This window comes from Rattus norvegicus, chromosome 7 (genome assembly GCF_021556685.1).
Source record: "Rattus norvegicus strain SHRSP/BbbUtx chromosome 7, alternate assembly SHRSP_T2T, whole genome shotgun sequence".
Taxonomy (NCBI): domain Eukaryota; kingdom Metazoa; phylum Chordata; class Mammalia; order Rodentia; family Muridae; genus Rattus; species Rattus norvegicus.
The window spans coordinates 140,389,658-140,407,485 of NC_141540.1; the positions used below are offsets into that span (position 1 = coordinate 140,389,658).

The 17,828-nt window shown below is 46.2% G+C and overlaps 1 protein-coding gene across 2 annotated transcripts in view; it reads right to left on the reverse strand.

Moving 5' to 3' along the window:
- Racgap1 (Rac GTPase-activating protein 1) overlaps nt 1-15,981 on the reverse strand; it is a 29,949-nt gene extending 13,968 nt beyond the window's left edge. Inside the window, exons 1-5 of one of the 2 annotated variants that reach the window (XM_087557586.1) lie at nt 15,805-15,910; nt 6,719-6,803; nt 4,101-4,306; nt 2,864-3,000; nt 1,567-1,636 (exon numbers count right to left, since the gene is read on the reverse strand). In XM_087557586.1, the coding sequence (XP_087413712.1) occupies nt 1,567-1,636; nt 2,864-3,000; nt 4,101-4,306; nt 6,719-6,803 (498 nt within the window). In that variant the 5' untranslated portion in view covers nt 15,805-15,910. Of the gene's footprint in view, nt 1-1,566; nt 1,637-2,863; nt 3,001-4,100; nt 4,307-6,718; nt 6,808-15,804 lie in introns of both variants that reach the window. The other variant, NM_001108112.1, reaches the window with a different exon arrangement.
- Between the last annotated feature and the right edge of the window lie 1,847 nt (nt 15,982-17,828).

The window sequence follows — 17,828 nt, forward strand, 5'->3', positions numbered from 1 at the left end:
CGTGATCATTTCAGGAGCCTGAGTCTTTATCGCTCATTATTTCTCTAATTAGTTTTAGAAGTTAGAGAATAGAAGACATTGTTCTGACCATGTTAGATGTGACTCTTTCCTCAAGTGATTGCTGCTGGGAAATATATCACTTAGAAAGTTAGCTTAACTCATATAACCCTCGGTGCCCTCTTCCGTGGCCCTAAAAGCAAGTTTACCCTTGAGTGCTTTTTTTTTTTACCACGGTCAGTTTCACTTCCGTTATTGTAATCACTGGCATACATTTTAGTATCCTACTGGTTACCCCTAAACACACAATTCCTACAAACAGTGAGAACAAAGTGGGTCCGCAGGACTGCACTTCCCCAATCCACAGTTACGTCATCTCTCTATGGGTTCATCGGCTCCAACTTTTAACAGCTAACACAGTAGAGGTTTTCCTCAGAACTCAGCTGATGTTTCATTATATAGCCCAGACCTGTCCCGTATCATTCTTTATTTCAGAAAGTGATTGCCCAATATTCATAACCTTAAAATGGACATCTGCTTCTCTGGTTGAATGAGCAAAAACACTCCTAGGCATGTAGTAAGTGCTTGCTATCTGCTGCTGCATCAAAACCAAATAATAACGATTTCCCGTGCTGTTTTGTTTGCAGGGTTTCAGCTTTCCACAGAAATGATAAATTACTGGTGGACTACCAGTCTCCTCAACATTAAACACTAAAATATATGTAGGTATATGAAATATTATGTTTTATACAGAAATTCTACCAGGTCTGCTGCCCAGAAAAGGTAACAAGTTAGACACAGCAAACCACTGCTTAACCGAGGAACAACACGCTGCTGAGAAATCTAAAGCACCCTTCTAGATGGGCTTCAGTTCCCTTCTAATGGACGTGAAGGATGGCTAAGGCTTCCTGGAGAACCAGACTAATTTGGAAGTAAGATACAGATCTGTTCACCTCAGCAGCAGCAGCAGCAGCAGCAGCAGCAGCAGCAGCAGCAGCAGCAGCAGCAGCAGCAGCAGCAGCAGCAAAGCCTTCCCTGGGTCTGCACACAGTAAGGTCCAGGCCGCCTACTCCATGAGACCCTTTTCCAAAAACTAAAGGTAAACACCTGGCCTGGGGGTTGGGGATTTAGCTCAGTGGTAGAGCATTTGCCTAGCAAGCGCAAGGCCCTGGGTTCCGTCCTCAGCTCTGGGGAAAAAAAATAGATTTAAAAAAAAAAAAACCAAAAAACAAACAAACAAACAAACAAACAAAACCAGCTGGCCTGGTCAAGCTTGCTCACTTCTTGGGCTTTAACAAGTCATAAGCAGTTACTCCAGGCTCCTCCCAGAAACCTTTCAGAGACCTTCAACCTCACAGGGAATCCTAAACTTCACATTTCTTCTCCAGAAACTGAATATTTAAGTCCGTATCTTAGAGCTTGTGTGGATTTATATTTAAATTACTAGCTCAGAACCTGTAACAAATCAACTAATAAACAGTCATAAAGGATGGCCAAGGACGGGCAGACATGCTCCTGCGGGGGCAGGTTAACAGAAGGAGAGAACTCTAGAAAGCAAATGTTTATTACCAGTGATTCATCAGTCTTGTCAAAGCTGATATCTGATAAAATGGAGCCAGATTCATCAATCGTTGACAGTCTGGATTAAAAACAGTAACAGCGTTAGACACAGAACACCATAAAACATAAAAGCCACCGGCACCTGAAAGTCCCACTGGTCGGGTAATGGAGTGAGCGAGCTCAGACACGCCAAGCCGAAGCCTGCACGCTGCAGCGCGCTGTGCTCCAAGGTCTCCCTGGGCTGGGTCCGTGAAGAGTGGCTCAGAGCACTGCAGCCAGGCCCACGGGGCTCTTCTGGCTGAGTGTGGACTACAGGGCGCAGGCTGAGGCTTAATTTGAATCTAATCATGCCTGCTGCTGCCCAGCACTGGGCTTTTGAGGTTTTTTGCTGTTGTTTTTGTTTTGTCTGAGACAAGGCCTCTAGCCCAGGCTGTCCATGAACTTCCTTTGTCACAGGAGATGATTTTTAACTTCCCTAAAATGCTGGGAGCACAAATGTGTAACTCCAGGCCCAGTTTGCAAGGTGCTGAGCTATATACTCGGCTCTGTTATCTGGGCCTACCCCCAGCCCCAGCTCTGACTTTTGAAGACATTAAGCCCAAGCTGGAAATAGGGGTCCATACAGGTAATTGTAACATTTTTGATGTACAGGCAGAGGATCAGAAGTTCAAGACCAGACTGGGATATGAAAGGCCACGCTTTAAAATACAGGCTGGGTTGGGGGTGGGGTCTGAGAGATGGTCAGTGACTAAAAGCACACGCTATCCTTCCAGGACTGGATGGAGCTCAGTTCCTGGCAGCTTTAATCTTTCTCTCTCTCATTCCAGGGACGCAGGACCTCCTTCTGCTTTTCATGGGCACCCTGCACGTGTGGAACCTCTTCCCCCTGCACATGTGGAACCTCTCCTCCTCACTGTGCTGGAAGCATTACACCCAAAGCCCAACAGCCTGTCTCAGTGACACCGTGGAACCAAAAGGACTGTCTACTCTTAGCTCCCAGCAGCCACAAGAGCTCTCCAGAGAACAAGCGAGGGTTGCTGAACCTTCCAGACCTTAGTTACTGGACAGGAGTCATTATTGATGTGCAATTTAACACCAACATCAAAATCGTGCCCACAGTGAAACAGCATCCTAACGAAAGCTTAAAAAACAATGAAAGCAGATGGGGATGGGCTTTTTGGCTTCGTTCCCCCACCTCCCCCTCTATCTCCCTCTGCCCTCCTCTAAGGCTCTTTCTGCTTTGTTCAGCACACGTCCCGGAAGCAGCGTGTTTCAGAGGTCAGATAACAACAGATGCAGTCCCCACCTATTGTTCCCAGCGTTGCCACTGGATGCTTGGCCTCGGTTGAGAAAAGCCAGAGCTGATTTTTGTTCCTCGCTTAGCTGGATGCTGCCAGTTGTGTCACACATGAGTATATCTCGAATCAGCTGAATCTGTTGTTCCTACAGACCAAAGCAGAGTAAAACATCATGACCAGCCAGAGAAGAAAGCTTCACCTCAAATTTATGGGATAGGCAGAAGACATTAAAATACATTATGCAAATGGCCTTCAGGAAGACCTTACAACAATAGAATATTAATTCACACCAAGCCCTGACTGTGGCTGGTTTCTGATGAGTGAAAGCAACCCCATATAGAACAGCAAGATCTCCGCTAGAAGACCTTAAACTGCTAAACCAGGGAGAATGATATAGAACGAGAGCTCCAGAATAGATTTCACAGAGCAAACATACTTAGTGTTGTCTTTATCAGAACAATTATTAGCTTCTTTTATGGATCAAAGAAGGCAGTCGCATGTTTCTCTACATGACGGAACAAAATGCATTAAAATAGACACAAAGCTGTAATGCAGACAGTTTGGGCTTCCTGGGGCATCTGCACTGAGCTAAGATGGATTAGTTCCCGAGTAAAGCTCTCCACAGCGGCACCATGACCCACCTGACACTGCTCGATATGACTGCATCCAGCCCTGCACCCTGTGCTAGAGAGCTGTGATGACAAAGGCCCAGAGCCACTAATTCATAAAGAGGACAATGCTCTTCCAATTTATAGTAACAACACAGGCTGGGTACACTGGCATGCACCACTAAACCTACTGCTCAGGATGCAGAGGCAGGAGAATCACCTGAGTGAAAGGCTGTCAGGGATTAAATAGTGGACCCTGTCTCAAAAGGCACACACACCCCACCGAACAGCAAATAATTGTATTAGCTAAGTATCCAGAATTTCCTTCTGATCCCCACTTTAACTCCTTAGTCCAGGGCTGTGCACGCCAGGCAAGCACTTTTAGCTGCTTTGCTTTAACTCTTTAAACTCTCACTTGAAGCCTGTCGAGTGAAAAACAGTTTCAAGCCTAAAGGAGAACATACATTTTAATCTCAAACTGAAAAGCAGAAATCACAGGCTTCCGTTTCATCCCTAATCACAGGCAAGATGTCAAATGAGTTCTTCATGTAGAAGCAGAAACTGGGTATTTATGTTAAGTAGAGACATCATCAGACAATGCCCCGCCCACCAGTCTAATACGCAAAGCAATGCACACCAGCTTCGCACACTCGGCCTCAGCTCGTTGCCTCCGTTTGATCTCCACATCCACTTGGTTACGGGCGTGCTTCAGCTTGACGTCCAGGGCACTCCGCCCAGTCTCTGCCTTCAACAACAGATCTTTGAATTTCTCCAGCTCCTGGTTGGTTCTTTGACATTTCTTTCGGAAGTCCTCGAAGTCCTTTACAACCTGGATGAATTCAACTGAGGACAGGCAAAAACTTCAATAATCCAAGTAGCAAAGACATAGCTACTCAAATAAATAGGTCCCACAGCTAGCTTCACCCCAAATATGAGTGTTGCTGGACTATGGTCAAACAGCTGAAAATGACCAGGAACAAACCCTGTGTTTCACTTTGGACAATAGCTGAGTGGAAAGCAATCCCTCATTCAATAGGTTACCATGCACTCTGGCCTAAGCAGGGCATCTGCTATGGAGTATGTAAGTTAGTCACCTGGCTCCCCAGGTCACCAACGCTGAACGCTCTCAACAGAAGACAATCAACGAGGGATTCCTCTAGAGTAGCTGTCACACACATACACCAGGACAGCCACACAAAACAACCTCCTTCCCAGGCACACATGCTGAGCCAGAGTTAAACAGCAAATTGAGCTATAACTGCTACAATATACTCCAGTAGATGAGGATTAATATTACAGATATCTAAGGCCTGAAATTCCATTTGCTCATAATTATACAAATATTGATTAGAAAGTAAAGAGCCAGTGCTTTGCCATTTAACAGTTCCCTGAAGGGTAAGTAAACACCTCCAGGTGAGAGAAGAAATGATGGCACTGGCTCTTAGGAAGTCACTGGTAGCGAATGGGAATCCTGTTCAAATGTCTGCAAAGACAGCACTCCTAGGCAGCAGGAAGCACCTCAAAGAGAGCCGCCCGCCCGGCAGCATTCGTTCTGTCTCCTGATGTTGGCAAAAACTGCTCCTCTAGTGTCTGTACGCCTGCCTCACGCTCCCAAGCTAACCTCGACCTACCTCAGCCTCAGCCTCCACCATCTCACACGCGATGAGGTGAGCAACTCACATGAGCCACCAGATTTATGAGGTAGTGAGAGAACTTCTTCATATGCAGAAATATACATCGTACAAGCAATTTTAATGTGACTAAACTTTCAACTTTGTATACAAACTCATTCAAAAGAAATCGAGCCAGGCCTGTGGTGGTTCTTCAGTCCCAGCACTCAGGAGGCAAGAGGCAGGCAAATCTCTGAGCTTGATGGCAGCCTGGTCTACAGAGTGAGTTCCAGGACAGCCAGAGCTACATGGAGAAACTCTGTCTCCAAAACACAGGAAGGAAGGGAGGGAGGGAAAGGAGGGAAGAATTAAGCGGGTCATAAGGAACTTACGTTAGCAGCAGACTAATTTTAGCAAACTAGGATAGTATGAAAGTCATCTTAGGCAAAGTAAATATCAAGCATCAAAAATTAGGGCTTGGGAGATGGCTCAATGGTTAAGAGCACTGACTGCTCTTCCAGAGGTCCTGAGTTCAATTCCCAGCACCCATATGGCAGCTCACAACTTTCTGTAACTCCAGTTGCAGGGGATCCAACAACTTCACACAGACATGCATGCAGTCAAAACACCGATACACATAAAAGCTTTAAAAATTTTTAAAAAGGGGTTGGGGATTTAGCTCAGTGGTAGAGTGCTTGCCTAGCAAGCACAAGGCCCTGTGTTCGGTCCCCGGCTCCGAAAAAAAAGAAAAGAAAAAAAATTAAAAAAAAAAAAAAAAAGGATAAAAGAATTACAGCCAGGTGTGGTGGTGCACACCTTTAGTCCCAGGACTTGGGGACTAAAGGTAGAGAGAGGCAGGTGGATCTCTGTAAGTTCAAAGCCAGCTTGGTCTACATGGTGAGTTCCAGGCCAGCCAGGACTTGGGAGACTAAGGCAGGAAGAACAGAGCTTTTAGGCCAGCCTGGGCTACTTAGTGAACTGGAGGCCTGCCTGTGTGAGAACATGAAGAACAGAGCTGCATGAGGTGGCTCTGTGCTTGCAGTCAGGAGGCTGAGGCAAGAGGACTGCCATGACTTAAATTGTCTTGGCTACAGTATGAGGCCAACCCTCTTAACAAAGAAAAAGAAAAAAGCAACATGCTTAGAAATCCAGATCCCCACTTCATGGAGTAAGAAATTGGCAATTAATACCCACTATGCTATGAAAAGGCACCCAAGAAAAAAGAAAGGGTGTGGGGGAGCAAGAACAAAGGCCCAGGGGTACAGAGAGCCGGAGTTAGCTTCATAGCACCCATACTGGGTAGCTCACACATCCAGTAACTGCAGCTCCAGAGGCTCTCCTGCCCTCTTCTGGCTTCCATGGGCACAGAACACAGACACAGTGCAACAGCCTATGGCTTTGGCCATTAAGTAGCCATCATTTTTTTTTTTTTGGAGCTGGGGACCGAACCCAGGGCCTTGCGCTTCCTAGGTAAGCGCTCTACCACTGAAGTAGCCATCATTTTTAGGGAACCTGACAGTACACCAACTTTCAGACTTCAACACACTTCAGCAGTATTAAAAACCCCAATCTGCTGCGCTTCCCTTTTATTTGGTCTCCCCCACGCTCCCTCCCACCCTCCACAGCCCAGCTCAGAGTGACTTACTGCTTTCATTTCCTTCATTGATAATCTCCAGCCGGCGCACAAGCTGCTCAAACAGAGTCCACAGATTCACCATTGTAGTATCCATCTTTCTGCCAAGAAATCAAATATACATCAGGGAAGCTGCCTTCTGCCCCTTACAGAAGTGTCAACATCAATCCAGTAAATCTGTCAGTGACCAACACTGGATGGACTCTTCTACCCACAACCACCATTAGAAGGGTCTCAAGCCAACAATTTTGTGTGATCCTAATTTATACTAAAAAGTTGTTTCTTTATTCTCTCTCTCTCTCTCTCTCTCTCTCTCTCTCTCTCTCTCTCTCTCTCTCATTTAGGAGATCTGGCTGTGCTAGGATTAAAGAAATGTGTCATCACACCAGGTTGCTTGTTTATTTTTTAAGACAATGTCTTACTGGATTGTTTGGGCTGGCCTTGAACTCATAACCTTCCTGCCTCAGCCTTCCAAATGTTGATTACAAACATGCCAGATCCAAGTTGCAATAAAAGACTCACTTATGGATCCATGCTGTGGCGGCACACGCCTTTAGATTTAATCTTGAGATGCAAAGGCAGGCAGATCTCTGAGTTTGGCGCCAGCCTGGACTACGGAGAAGAGAAGCCCTGTCTTAAAAAACAAAAACAAGGGGCTGGGGATTTAGCTCAGTGGTAGAGCGCTTACCTAGGAAGCGCAAGGCCCTGGGTTCGGTCCCCAGGTCCGAAAAAAAGAACCAAAAAAAAAAAAAACAAAAAAAAAAAAAAAACAAAAAAAAAAACAAAAAAACAAAAACAAAGATTCATATAAACTAGAAACATCTGCCTTCCCTGTCTACTTGTGTGAAGCCCCTTGCTCCTCACGGATGCTGTGCTAACTGCCTTCAGTAGGAATGAGCAAGTCAATGTGTTATAAATAACTCCACAAAATGTGGTTCTTCAAGTCTCATTCAATATTTTTTTGTTACTTTAATCTTTCAGACTTTGAAAACCTATAATGTAACTTAAAATGTTTATTTTTAATTTCACTGTTGGCTAATATCCTGTCACAACTGTCTCTTAAAAGGCAGGACCTGGTCAGCACATTTCTCACCAACGGCACAGGTGACATCACACAGTGATTAAGTAGGGAAACTGCTAGCTCAGCAGCACAGGAATTACTTCTGCGGTGCGGGGCTCTGTTGGACTGTATGCAGGACTGTGTCTAATAAATTTATACTAAGTAAGGCAAGGGATTATGTTATACCACTCTGGCATCAGAGAGACAATACACCACCTTCACTGGGACAAGGACAAAGGCAAGCCATTTGCAGTGTGCTCTGTACAGGGAGTTTCAGGCTTTGTGTCTCAGGCCTTCCACACAATTCCATTCCAAATAGACTTCAACCAGGAAGGGATTAGGAAAATAAGCTCATTTAGTAGTCAAGAAAGACATTTACTAAATGTGACAAAAAATTATCAAGAAAAGAAAATAGTCAAATTTCACTCCAAAATAAAATATTCTTAGAAATACATTAGGGAATTCTCATGCTTTCCTCACCTGATGCTGTGTCTAGGTCACCACTTCATCTAAAAAAGTTTCAGAGCTCTATTTTGAATTTTTGGTGATTTTGTAAATGTTTGTAAAACTGTACCACAAGCTATGACACTAAGAAATGAAAAAAGGAAATCAAACTCCACAAAGAACAAAGAAATGTGTGAGCATAAAAATAGTTGGTATTAAACACTACAGAAATATTCATTTGTAGTTATGAAACAACTGCTTTAATAGCAAATAAAATGAAATAAATTCTACCAGTCCCAAGCTTGTCTGCAGAGTAACCTGAACAGGGCTGAAACCCTGTTCTCCAAATGGCAACATATCTGGTTCCAGGCAACTATGGCAAGCTGCTAGGCAACCAAACTAACCGAGCTTCCCAGACAGTGCTGTGGAGACCAGCAGGAGGACAGACCTAACAAACGCACAAGCACGCGCCGCACAGCATCAATTCACATCATCTCCTCTGGCTCCAGTAAGCACGGAGGCTACTAGCCCGCGCTCTACACGGGATATTGATCTCTTCTACCTCAAAATCCTGAGTGAACCGTGCCTCAGCCTCAACCTCGTGAGTGTGTCCTGCCATCAGAACAAGAGAGCTCCTGCTAAGGGACTCAGACAGCAGTTTCTGTGGCAACCATGATGCTGAAAACAGAGGAGTGGCTTTTCTTGTTTTTGAGACCTGGGCTGAGACCCAGAGATCTACCTGTCTTTGGAATTAAAGATGTGCACCACCAGAGCAGGCAAAAACTGTATCTCCGGGGTTGGGGATTTAGCTCAGTGGTAGAGCGCTTGCCTAGGAAGCGCAAGGCCCTGGGTTTGGTCCCCAGCTCCGGGGGGGGGGGGGGGGGGGGGGGGGGGCCTGTATCTCCTGGCAGGCGTGGTGCTGTGCACTAAAAGCTCAGCACTAGAGGCAAAGGCAGGATGGTCACAAGCTCCAGGTCAGGGGGATACATGACAAGATCTCATCCTAAAACCACCACCAAAAATCCATCTTAAACGACAGTAAGACCTGTCCTGACCCTCTCTGCTTGTGCCCCTCCACAACGCAAGCTGAAACTGAACTCCCCCTGCAGCAGAACTAGGATGTCAAGGGACTGGGTGCCCTTGGGAAAGGCCTGAAGGACTAGGTAGCCCGACTGTTCTGCCACAGGAGATCACAAAAAGGCATCACTGTAAAAGCAAAGGAAGTCCTGACCAAGCTGTCTCGCGGCACTTTCACCTGGACTTTCTCAAGCCATCTCATGGCACTTTCGTCTTGGACTTTCTAAATTTTAAGAAGTAAATGCCTGTTTGGGGGTGGGAGAGGTAAAGAGAGAGCTCCACCCATGATGCTTGCTGCCCAAGCATGAGGACCCAAGTCTGACCCTCAGACTCTGGCTCAGAGGATAAGGACCCTCCTGCAAAACTTAACAACCCCAGTTCAATCCCACCACCCCACACGACTACCTCCCCAAGTTACCCTCTGGCCAACACCTGCATGCTATGGCACATATACAGCACACCCCACACAAACAGAATGGAAAAGAGAAACTCTAAGCGGAACAGGTAATGTAGTTATAACCTTAGCACTGGGGAAGCAATAGAAAGATCCTTAGAGCGCACCCCACTCTCAGTGAGACTCCATCTCAAAAAATGAGACACGGGGCAGGTGTGGTGATGCACGACTTTCCCCCATCATTTAATCCCAGCACTAGGAAAGCAGCAGCAGTCAGGTCTCTGTGAATGAAGGCCAGCCTGGGTGCACATAGTAAGACCCTATCTCAAACAAACAAAGCAAAAAGCCCACAGTGGACAGCCTCCCGAGGAACGCCACTGGAGGCTGACCTGGCCCCTGTGTACACACACACACACAAAATAAATGTCTATCTTCATAAATTACCCAATTTAAGGTATTTTGTTACAGCAGCAGAAATAAAAACAGAATCTTCACATTTCCTCGTTATTACTCTGCTCTCTGTGTTTACTCCCAGGAGTAAGGGTTAGAGGTTGGTTTACTGTGGTTTGGTTTGGATTGGTTTTGAGGAAAGGACCATTGTGAGAGAGCCCAAGCTGGCTTTGAACCCATAGCACTCCTAAATCAGCCTCCCAACTGCTGATATAAGGCATGAGTCACTCTGCTCAGCTAAAGAAAGAGCGGTCTATTGAAAACAAACCTGATTCCAACAACACAGATTTACACGATACAGTGCACCACAGTAGCTGTCACAGAGTCTCACACTGGTCTCCTTGACATCTATGTACCTAGGAGATAGATATTTAAAATCCTAATGCTCTACTGTAAGCAGAGAGGCAATTCTCAGTTCCTCGTGGTTTACCAGAAGTCTAGGTATCCTTCCTAGTGCCAAATATTACCTAAATTAATCCCTCAAATTCTCTGAATTCATGCCACTGCTCTACTCCAGCCATGTCCCAAGCTCTGGTAGTTCACCACACCAATTTCTCTCTACAGTTCGTCTGTCTAAAGTAGTTCTCAAGGCGTGGCTACACTTCGTGTTGAACTTCTGAAACACCATTCTCCCTTCTCCTTCATATACATCAACTGTCCTACTGACTCCCAGGTGGCACTGTTGGTTCTTGAGAACGGGGTCTCATTACGTAGCCTATGCGAGCCTGGAACTCCCTCTATAGACCAGGCTGGCCTTGAACTAAAAGTACAACTGCCTCTGCCTCCTGAGTTAAGGATTAAAGGTGTTCACTACCAGCAGGTCTGGCTCTGACTCCCAATTTTTATCTCCCTATTTTCATTATCCTTCTAATCCTTCAGTTCCAAATTTCAGAAATATCTTTGGTTTCTTCCTCGTCTGTGGACTTTTCTCATATATGGGTCAGAGTCTCCTCATCCCACGCAATTGTCACCACTCAGATTGACTTCCTGCCTGAACTCTTTCCTGCCTCCAACATCCCCCGGTCCATCCCCCACTACTCTTTACCAGTTGCTACTCAGACACACTAGTTTAACTTTACTAAATTTGAGGACAGAAATCTTGCATTTGCTACTACAGCACTAAAATACACAAGCACGCGGTATTTAACATGGTGCCTAGACGTGAACTAGACATACACAATACTTCTGTCACGTCAGCTTAGCATCATTAAATAGAGGCTGGCCCATGAAGGCTAGGACCCTATCCCTGCAGATGGATTGATTCTGAGACAATCTATAGAGTAGACTGCCTCACAAGAGAATGCAAATGTAGGTGAAAATGTTATAATGTATAAACTGAACCCTATCAAAAGTACAGCTAATGAAAACAGGAGTGGGTCTTTGTTGTTCCGGGTCTGATAGCTGTTAATTAGATTCTGGAAGAATGATTCACAACTCTAGTAATTTCCCCTAAGTTGTCTAGACTGTCTCCACATGAGGCTCCACTAAACTCAGAAGCATAGACTATTTTTTAAAATAGTACTACATAATATTTAATATATGCCTTTGCTGTGAATTGAGTACTAAACTTGACATTTCACATTTTTTCTTCATGTGAATCTAATTAACTAAGCTGCCATTTTACAGACAACTTAAAGGCTCAGAAACCTGAAATGACTAAACGCTGAGCGACCAGGGACACCCAGGTGTCTGTTTTCTTTCCGCCCTAACACACTAAAATGTTATCAAGCATCGACCGTAGTATATGTTGCAGATTTTCTCAGACACTTGCAAATCCTAACAGTCACACAAGCACAGCCATGGGTGTAAACACAGATGTCACCTAGGTCCAAAAACTCCTGACCTGTCAAACAAGCGGTTCTTGGTGAAGCTCTTGCTCCTGAAGAAAGCTCATTTTCCCTCCTCTAATATAGGTTTGCTTAGGAGAATCAAAACTTGGTTTAGTAAAATATAATCCTCCACTAACATCTACAGAAGGGACTCTCAGGAATTATTTATAGATGACAAACCTACCCCTCTGCTCACACCAACTCTCATTCAGCCTTTCCAGTGTCAGTAGAGAATGGCTTTAATTTTCCTGCTGGGCCACATTTCCATCCCCCTCCCTTTATTATTTAGCAGCATGGATGGCTAGAAGGTGCGGTAGCATGAGAGGAAACGGCAGTCCTCTGCAGAGCACTGCTCTCAGCTGTGGAGCAGCTGTCACTCGCCAAGCAGAGGCTGCTGCCGTTTGACAACACTGCAAAGGCCCATGTGAGCAAAGGGATCTGTTTATGAAGCACTTTAAACAAAAGGTGCCCGGAATCTCAGCTGCTATCGATGGAGAGTCCCAGAGGTGGAGAAGTCACTGTGTTATATCCCCAATCTGTGAGTATCCTAAGGGAGCAATTCGGCAGCACCAGGAGAAAGGTTCCCAGCTTGCTATGATTGCTGTGAGCCCCCGATTTAATTTCAATCACCCGGGAAAGAGACAGACGGTCCTTCAGAACAGCAGCAGACTGTCACAGCTCTTACTGCAGGGCATCCTGGGAAAGGCGTCTATACTCACCTCCACACAACATTATTAAGAAAACTATACATCGGGGTTTTTATCCCCATCAAGACTTACTTTCCGGGGGTTGGGGATTTGGCTCAGTGGTAGAGCACTTGCTTAGCAAGCACAAGGCCCTGGGTTCGGTCCCCAGCTCCGAAAAAAAGAAAAAAGAAAAAAAAAAAAAAAAAAGAAGACTTACTTTCCATACGACAAAGCAATGGCAGATTGCTTGCTGGATCTTTTTTCCAGCAAAGTACTTTAATGAAAAGCATTGTTATGCACATTGTTGTTCTGGAGATTAACAGTGTAGGTTTCCTGCTACCACAGACAAATACTCCCAAAGACAAGCTCAGACTAAGGTGCTTCCATTCAAAGCACGTGAGAACAATCCACGTCCCTAACTGTCCGGCCTCAGCTCTGCATCAGAGGCTCCACCCACGGACAGAAGAAATTCCACCGCGAAACCAAAAGTTCCTATGAGCAAACCAATCAAGAAAGAGTAAACAGAATGTTCCAGCTCAATAAGAGTCAAGGCCAGAGTGAAGGAGAACTGGATGTGACAGGTAAGTTCGGCACACTGCTGCTGTCTCCTGTGAGGCCTACCCAGAGTCTGCCTTAGCAGTCACTGAAGCCTTTTCCTAATGACTTCAACTTAGGCAGACATAAAACACTGCCTCAAAACACAAACCTCATCCCCCTCATCCAGCCCTGTGCCCACCACACTCTCGCTCGGGGCACACAGTTTTTGATTGTTAGCATCTTGTTTGCACTGAGCAAGCATCACAGAGTCGATGGGCTACCATTGGTCTACTCGTTCTCTTTGGATTCAGTTTTTCAGTTACCCTCTGCCAGAAGTCTCTAGCATGGGCAGTCACCCATCCCATTCCGTCCCCTTCTCCCTGACCCCTGGGAATTTACTTCTCAATGAAGTCTCCACCAGCCACACTTTTAAATTCAGCCTTTTCTGTAACTCCTGGTTTATTCTGCTCCAGAGTGCTTGTCTCCACCTAACATGTTTACTTACTGTCTGGAAAGCAAGGACTTAGCAGAGCCACTGGTATCTAGAACACTGCCCACTACCAATGCTTGGTAGGTGACCTGACACTCACTGAGTGAGCCTCCTCATGGCCAGTTTTCTTCCTCAGGTTCAAAGGTGAGTCCTTGCAACGACAGGTTTTTGATTAATGTAGCACGGTATAAAAACCTTATATTGGCGGGGAGGGGGGCCGAAGAGATGACTCAGTGGTTAAGGGCACTGGCTGCTGTTTCAGAGGACTTGAGTTCAATTCCCAGCACTGGCATGGCAGCTCACAACTGTCTGTAGCTCCATCCCCAGGGGATCTGACACCCTCACACAGAAGCCAGCCAAAATAATATAGCAAGGCTATTATATTGAGTAGAAATTTTTGTCAACTGAAAAAAGCCAGGGGAAAAAAGCCAATGTTAAGAATTCTATAAGGCAGGTTGGGGATTTAGCTCAGTGGTAGAGAGCTTGCCTAGCACTGGGTCCTCAGCTGGGTGGGTGGGAGGGATTTATTGTGTATTTGTGGAGAGTTAGATCTGCAGCCAAACTATCTCAGTCATCTCTTTACCCCACTAATGCACCAGCCACCTCCTTGCTGCTATCAGATGAAATTTTGGCCTGAATTAATTACCTTTTACCAAGGGGAATGGTGGCAGACATCTTTAATCCCAAAGCTTGGGAGACATAGAGACAGGCAGATCTCTGAGTTCCAGGGGGGAAAAAAAAAAAGACAAACCAAAAAATAACTACCTTTCATCAACCCAGAAGCTAAGCTGGTCAGCAGACAGCACTGAGGTCTAACAGCACAAGAGTCCCCATCTTTACTGCACCCCAGCAGCCTGATGTGCAGTCAACAGTTTCTTAAGGGTTAGTAGAAGAATCTTACTTGAACTTAAATGTACCATTGTGCTGGCCTATACCTTAGCTGACACCATGCCTGCCTAGAGTGACAAGCCCCTGGTTTCTGTCCTCAACACAGCAAATACTGAGAATGGTGGATCACACGTGTCATCTCCAAATTGTCCTGTAATCCCAACACTCCAGGGACAGGCGGATCAGAGGTTCGGGGTTATCCTTGGATACAAGAGGCCAACCTGGGCTACATAAGACACCGTGTGTGTGTGTGTGTGTGTGTGTGTGTGTGTGTGTGTGTGTGTCTCAGACCAACCTGGGCTACATAAGACACCGTGTGTGTGTGTGTGTGTGTGTGTGTGTGTGTGTGTGTGTGTGTGTCTGTCTGTCTGTCTCTCTCTCTCTCTCACACACACACACACACACACACACACACACACAGAGTGTGATAGAACAGTAACTCCAATAACCCTCCAATACACTATTGGGAGTACTGCAGTCCGTCTCTCCCTCTCTCTCCCTCCCTCTCTTTCTGAGGCACAAAAACAAAGTTCTCATCCCAAGAGAAATGAGTGTTCCTTCCTGAGCCAAATATAAGTGACCCTGGCTCGTGACCATGAATCCAGGTTACCTAAATAAATACCATGTTCTGATATAATCATTCTCATTAAGTTTTATAGTTAAGAACAGTCATAAATCAAGGAACGCTTAAAAAAACTTTGGTGGGCGCTTCAAGAAGGTTTCCGAGGCTTGCCAGATTACAGTCGTAGCTTTTCTGTGGGTGGAGGCTGTTAATATAAAGTAATACACCCCCAAAGGGTTTCCCATGCTAATCGCAGAACGGTAGCTAGGTCAGTGGCAGAAATAGGTGATAAATTATTATTAAAAGGAGGGCTGAAAAAGATAGGCTCCGCATTTGCAGCATTCTAGCTCTCCACATATAGGGATGTTCTAATTAGCCTTGTGGGAGACAGCCAAGAAGGTAGAGGCTCTCCACTGTAGGCCGCCAGGTTCCTCAAACACCTGACTTCTCCCGCAGAAGAGACTGCTCCTCGGAAAAGGGTGAGAGGGGCTCGCTCCCGGCCACTCCCACGTCCCGCACTAGAGTTCGCCAAGACCACCTTGAGGGAACCACACCCGCACCCGTCGGGCCACGCCTCAAAAGGACGCTCCCGACTTAACGCGCAGCCCCACGCCGAGAGCAGACCCCTCCAGATGCCCCCCTCCTCCCTCCGCCGCCCGCTCGCGGCCTCGACCCGCTTACCGAGGCTCCCGGCCCCGCGCACACGCAACCCTGTTCGGCCCGCGGCGCTTACTCTCCGGCCGCCGCGCCCCAGGAGGGCTGCTGTCCACCAGCTGCGCGCCTCACTAACGGCAGTGTAAAACCGCGCCGCCGGATCCGGTTCAAAATCGCGCAGCAGCCAATCACAGAGGAGATCATGCTCTGGGCGACGCACGTGTTAGGGCCAGGGGGCGGGCGCAAAACGGGAAGAGCGTGCGCATTACATTAGCGAGACGCCGAAAGACGGCCATTTTGACTGTGGGCACACTTTTGCGGGAGTAGTGGGTGTTTCATGGCCTGTGTAGGACTCCCGCTCCAGGCTCCGGCTACGGCTCCCTTTCTTGCAATTATTCTAATGACCTGTTGACTAATTGCATATTATTCTTGCCTCCATGTTTCCCCAGGCAGACAAATAGGACTCTTGGAAACTAATAACCGAATAGTTTCGGGTCTCACTGTAGAATAGGAAGAATTCCAGAAGGAGACAGAGCAACAATCATTTTAACCATATTTACTGAGCTATAATTATCCCCCCCATTCACTCACGCATCCATTCAGACTTCTATTTGATGCACAGTAAGTATGCCAACTTCATAGCAAGCACTCTGCTAGAGATCAGAAAAAAATACAGATCATGTGGTCTCTGCTTTCCAGTAGCTATGAATGGGTGAGACAGCTCAAGAAAACAAATAGAAGTGCAGAATGAAGTGTTATAATTCCATTTAATAAATGGCACTTAAAATTTGGCATTGTATTGGTACAGAGGCTTTGAAACTTTTAAAGATCTGGGCCCAACATCAGAAATGCACTCAATATACAACCATTCATCTTAATCTATTAGTGTACTCCCGATGTTTCTGTTCTTTTGTTGTTGTTGTTATTTCTCTGTGTTGGAGTCCCTTCCTTCCTGAATTTACTAATTACTGGAAGGTGTGGCTACCTGCAATTTGACAAAATACTGGCTGGCTAGAGCTTACTAGAAAGGGTGAGCCAGGCATATGCCTTTAAGCCCAGCACAGCAGAGGCAGGCAGATGTCTGTAAACTCAAGGCCAGCCTAGTCTGCCTCAGTTCTCAAACCACCAGGGGAGCTGTGCCCTTGAGCTCTTTACAACAGTTGGTATTTTAAAAGGCAGTTCTGTGTGGGTGTGGTGGCACACACCCATAATCGCCAGCACTTAAGGAGTGGAGGCTGAGAGATCAAGACCAGCCTCTGCTACTTTAGCTCCAGACCAAACAAACAAACAAACAAACAAACAAAAAAGCAGCTCTAACCGTGGCTTTTCCTTGCTGAAAACCATTAATCACTTCACCTCCCCTCCTTAAAAAAAAGATGGGGTCCTTAATGGCTCCCCTAACCTGTGCTTCCCTGCTCCCTAACTGCCCTCCATCTTGTTTACAGGTCCTGAAGTGCACCAAGTGACACCTAGCATCCAGAGCTTTACTCTTGCAGTCCCATCTGCCCCAGACACTCTTCCAGCCCCTTCCCTCACCTCCATCTGACTAAGTTTTATCTGTCCTTTGGGCAGCTTGAATTTTTTTTTTTAACTGCTTTCTTCAAAGGAGTCTATGCTGCCTGTCTCTGTGGTTTTGCTATAAACACTAGCTCCCCTTCCACCCCACTCCCCACCCCGTGGGAGTTACCTTATCTTTTTCTGATTCTTCTAGTTACTTCTGTCCAGCCTCCCACGTGCTAACTGTGCTTTGGCTCAGACACCTAGAAGTGGAAACAATGTCTGTCTCTTGAGGTCTTTCAGAGGAATACTCAGAGGTCCTTGTAAAAAAAAAAACTAAGCACATGTCCCAGTACAAAGTAAATGCTCAGTAAAATGGCCAGTCCATCGGCTTCAGGAGAACCGCAGCAGGACGCCTTTGATTCACTGCTACATTTGGCATGGTAGGCAACCCCAATAAAGTCATCCAAGTGCAGGTGAGTTGAACTCTACCAGATGGTGGCAGTATTCCACCCCACCACCCAATCTACACGTTCCAAATGATGCTGGCCGGG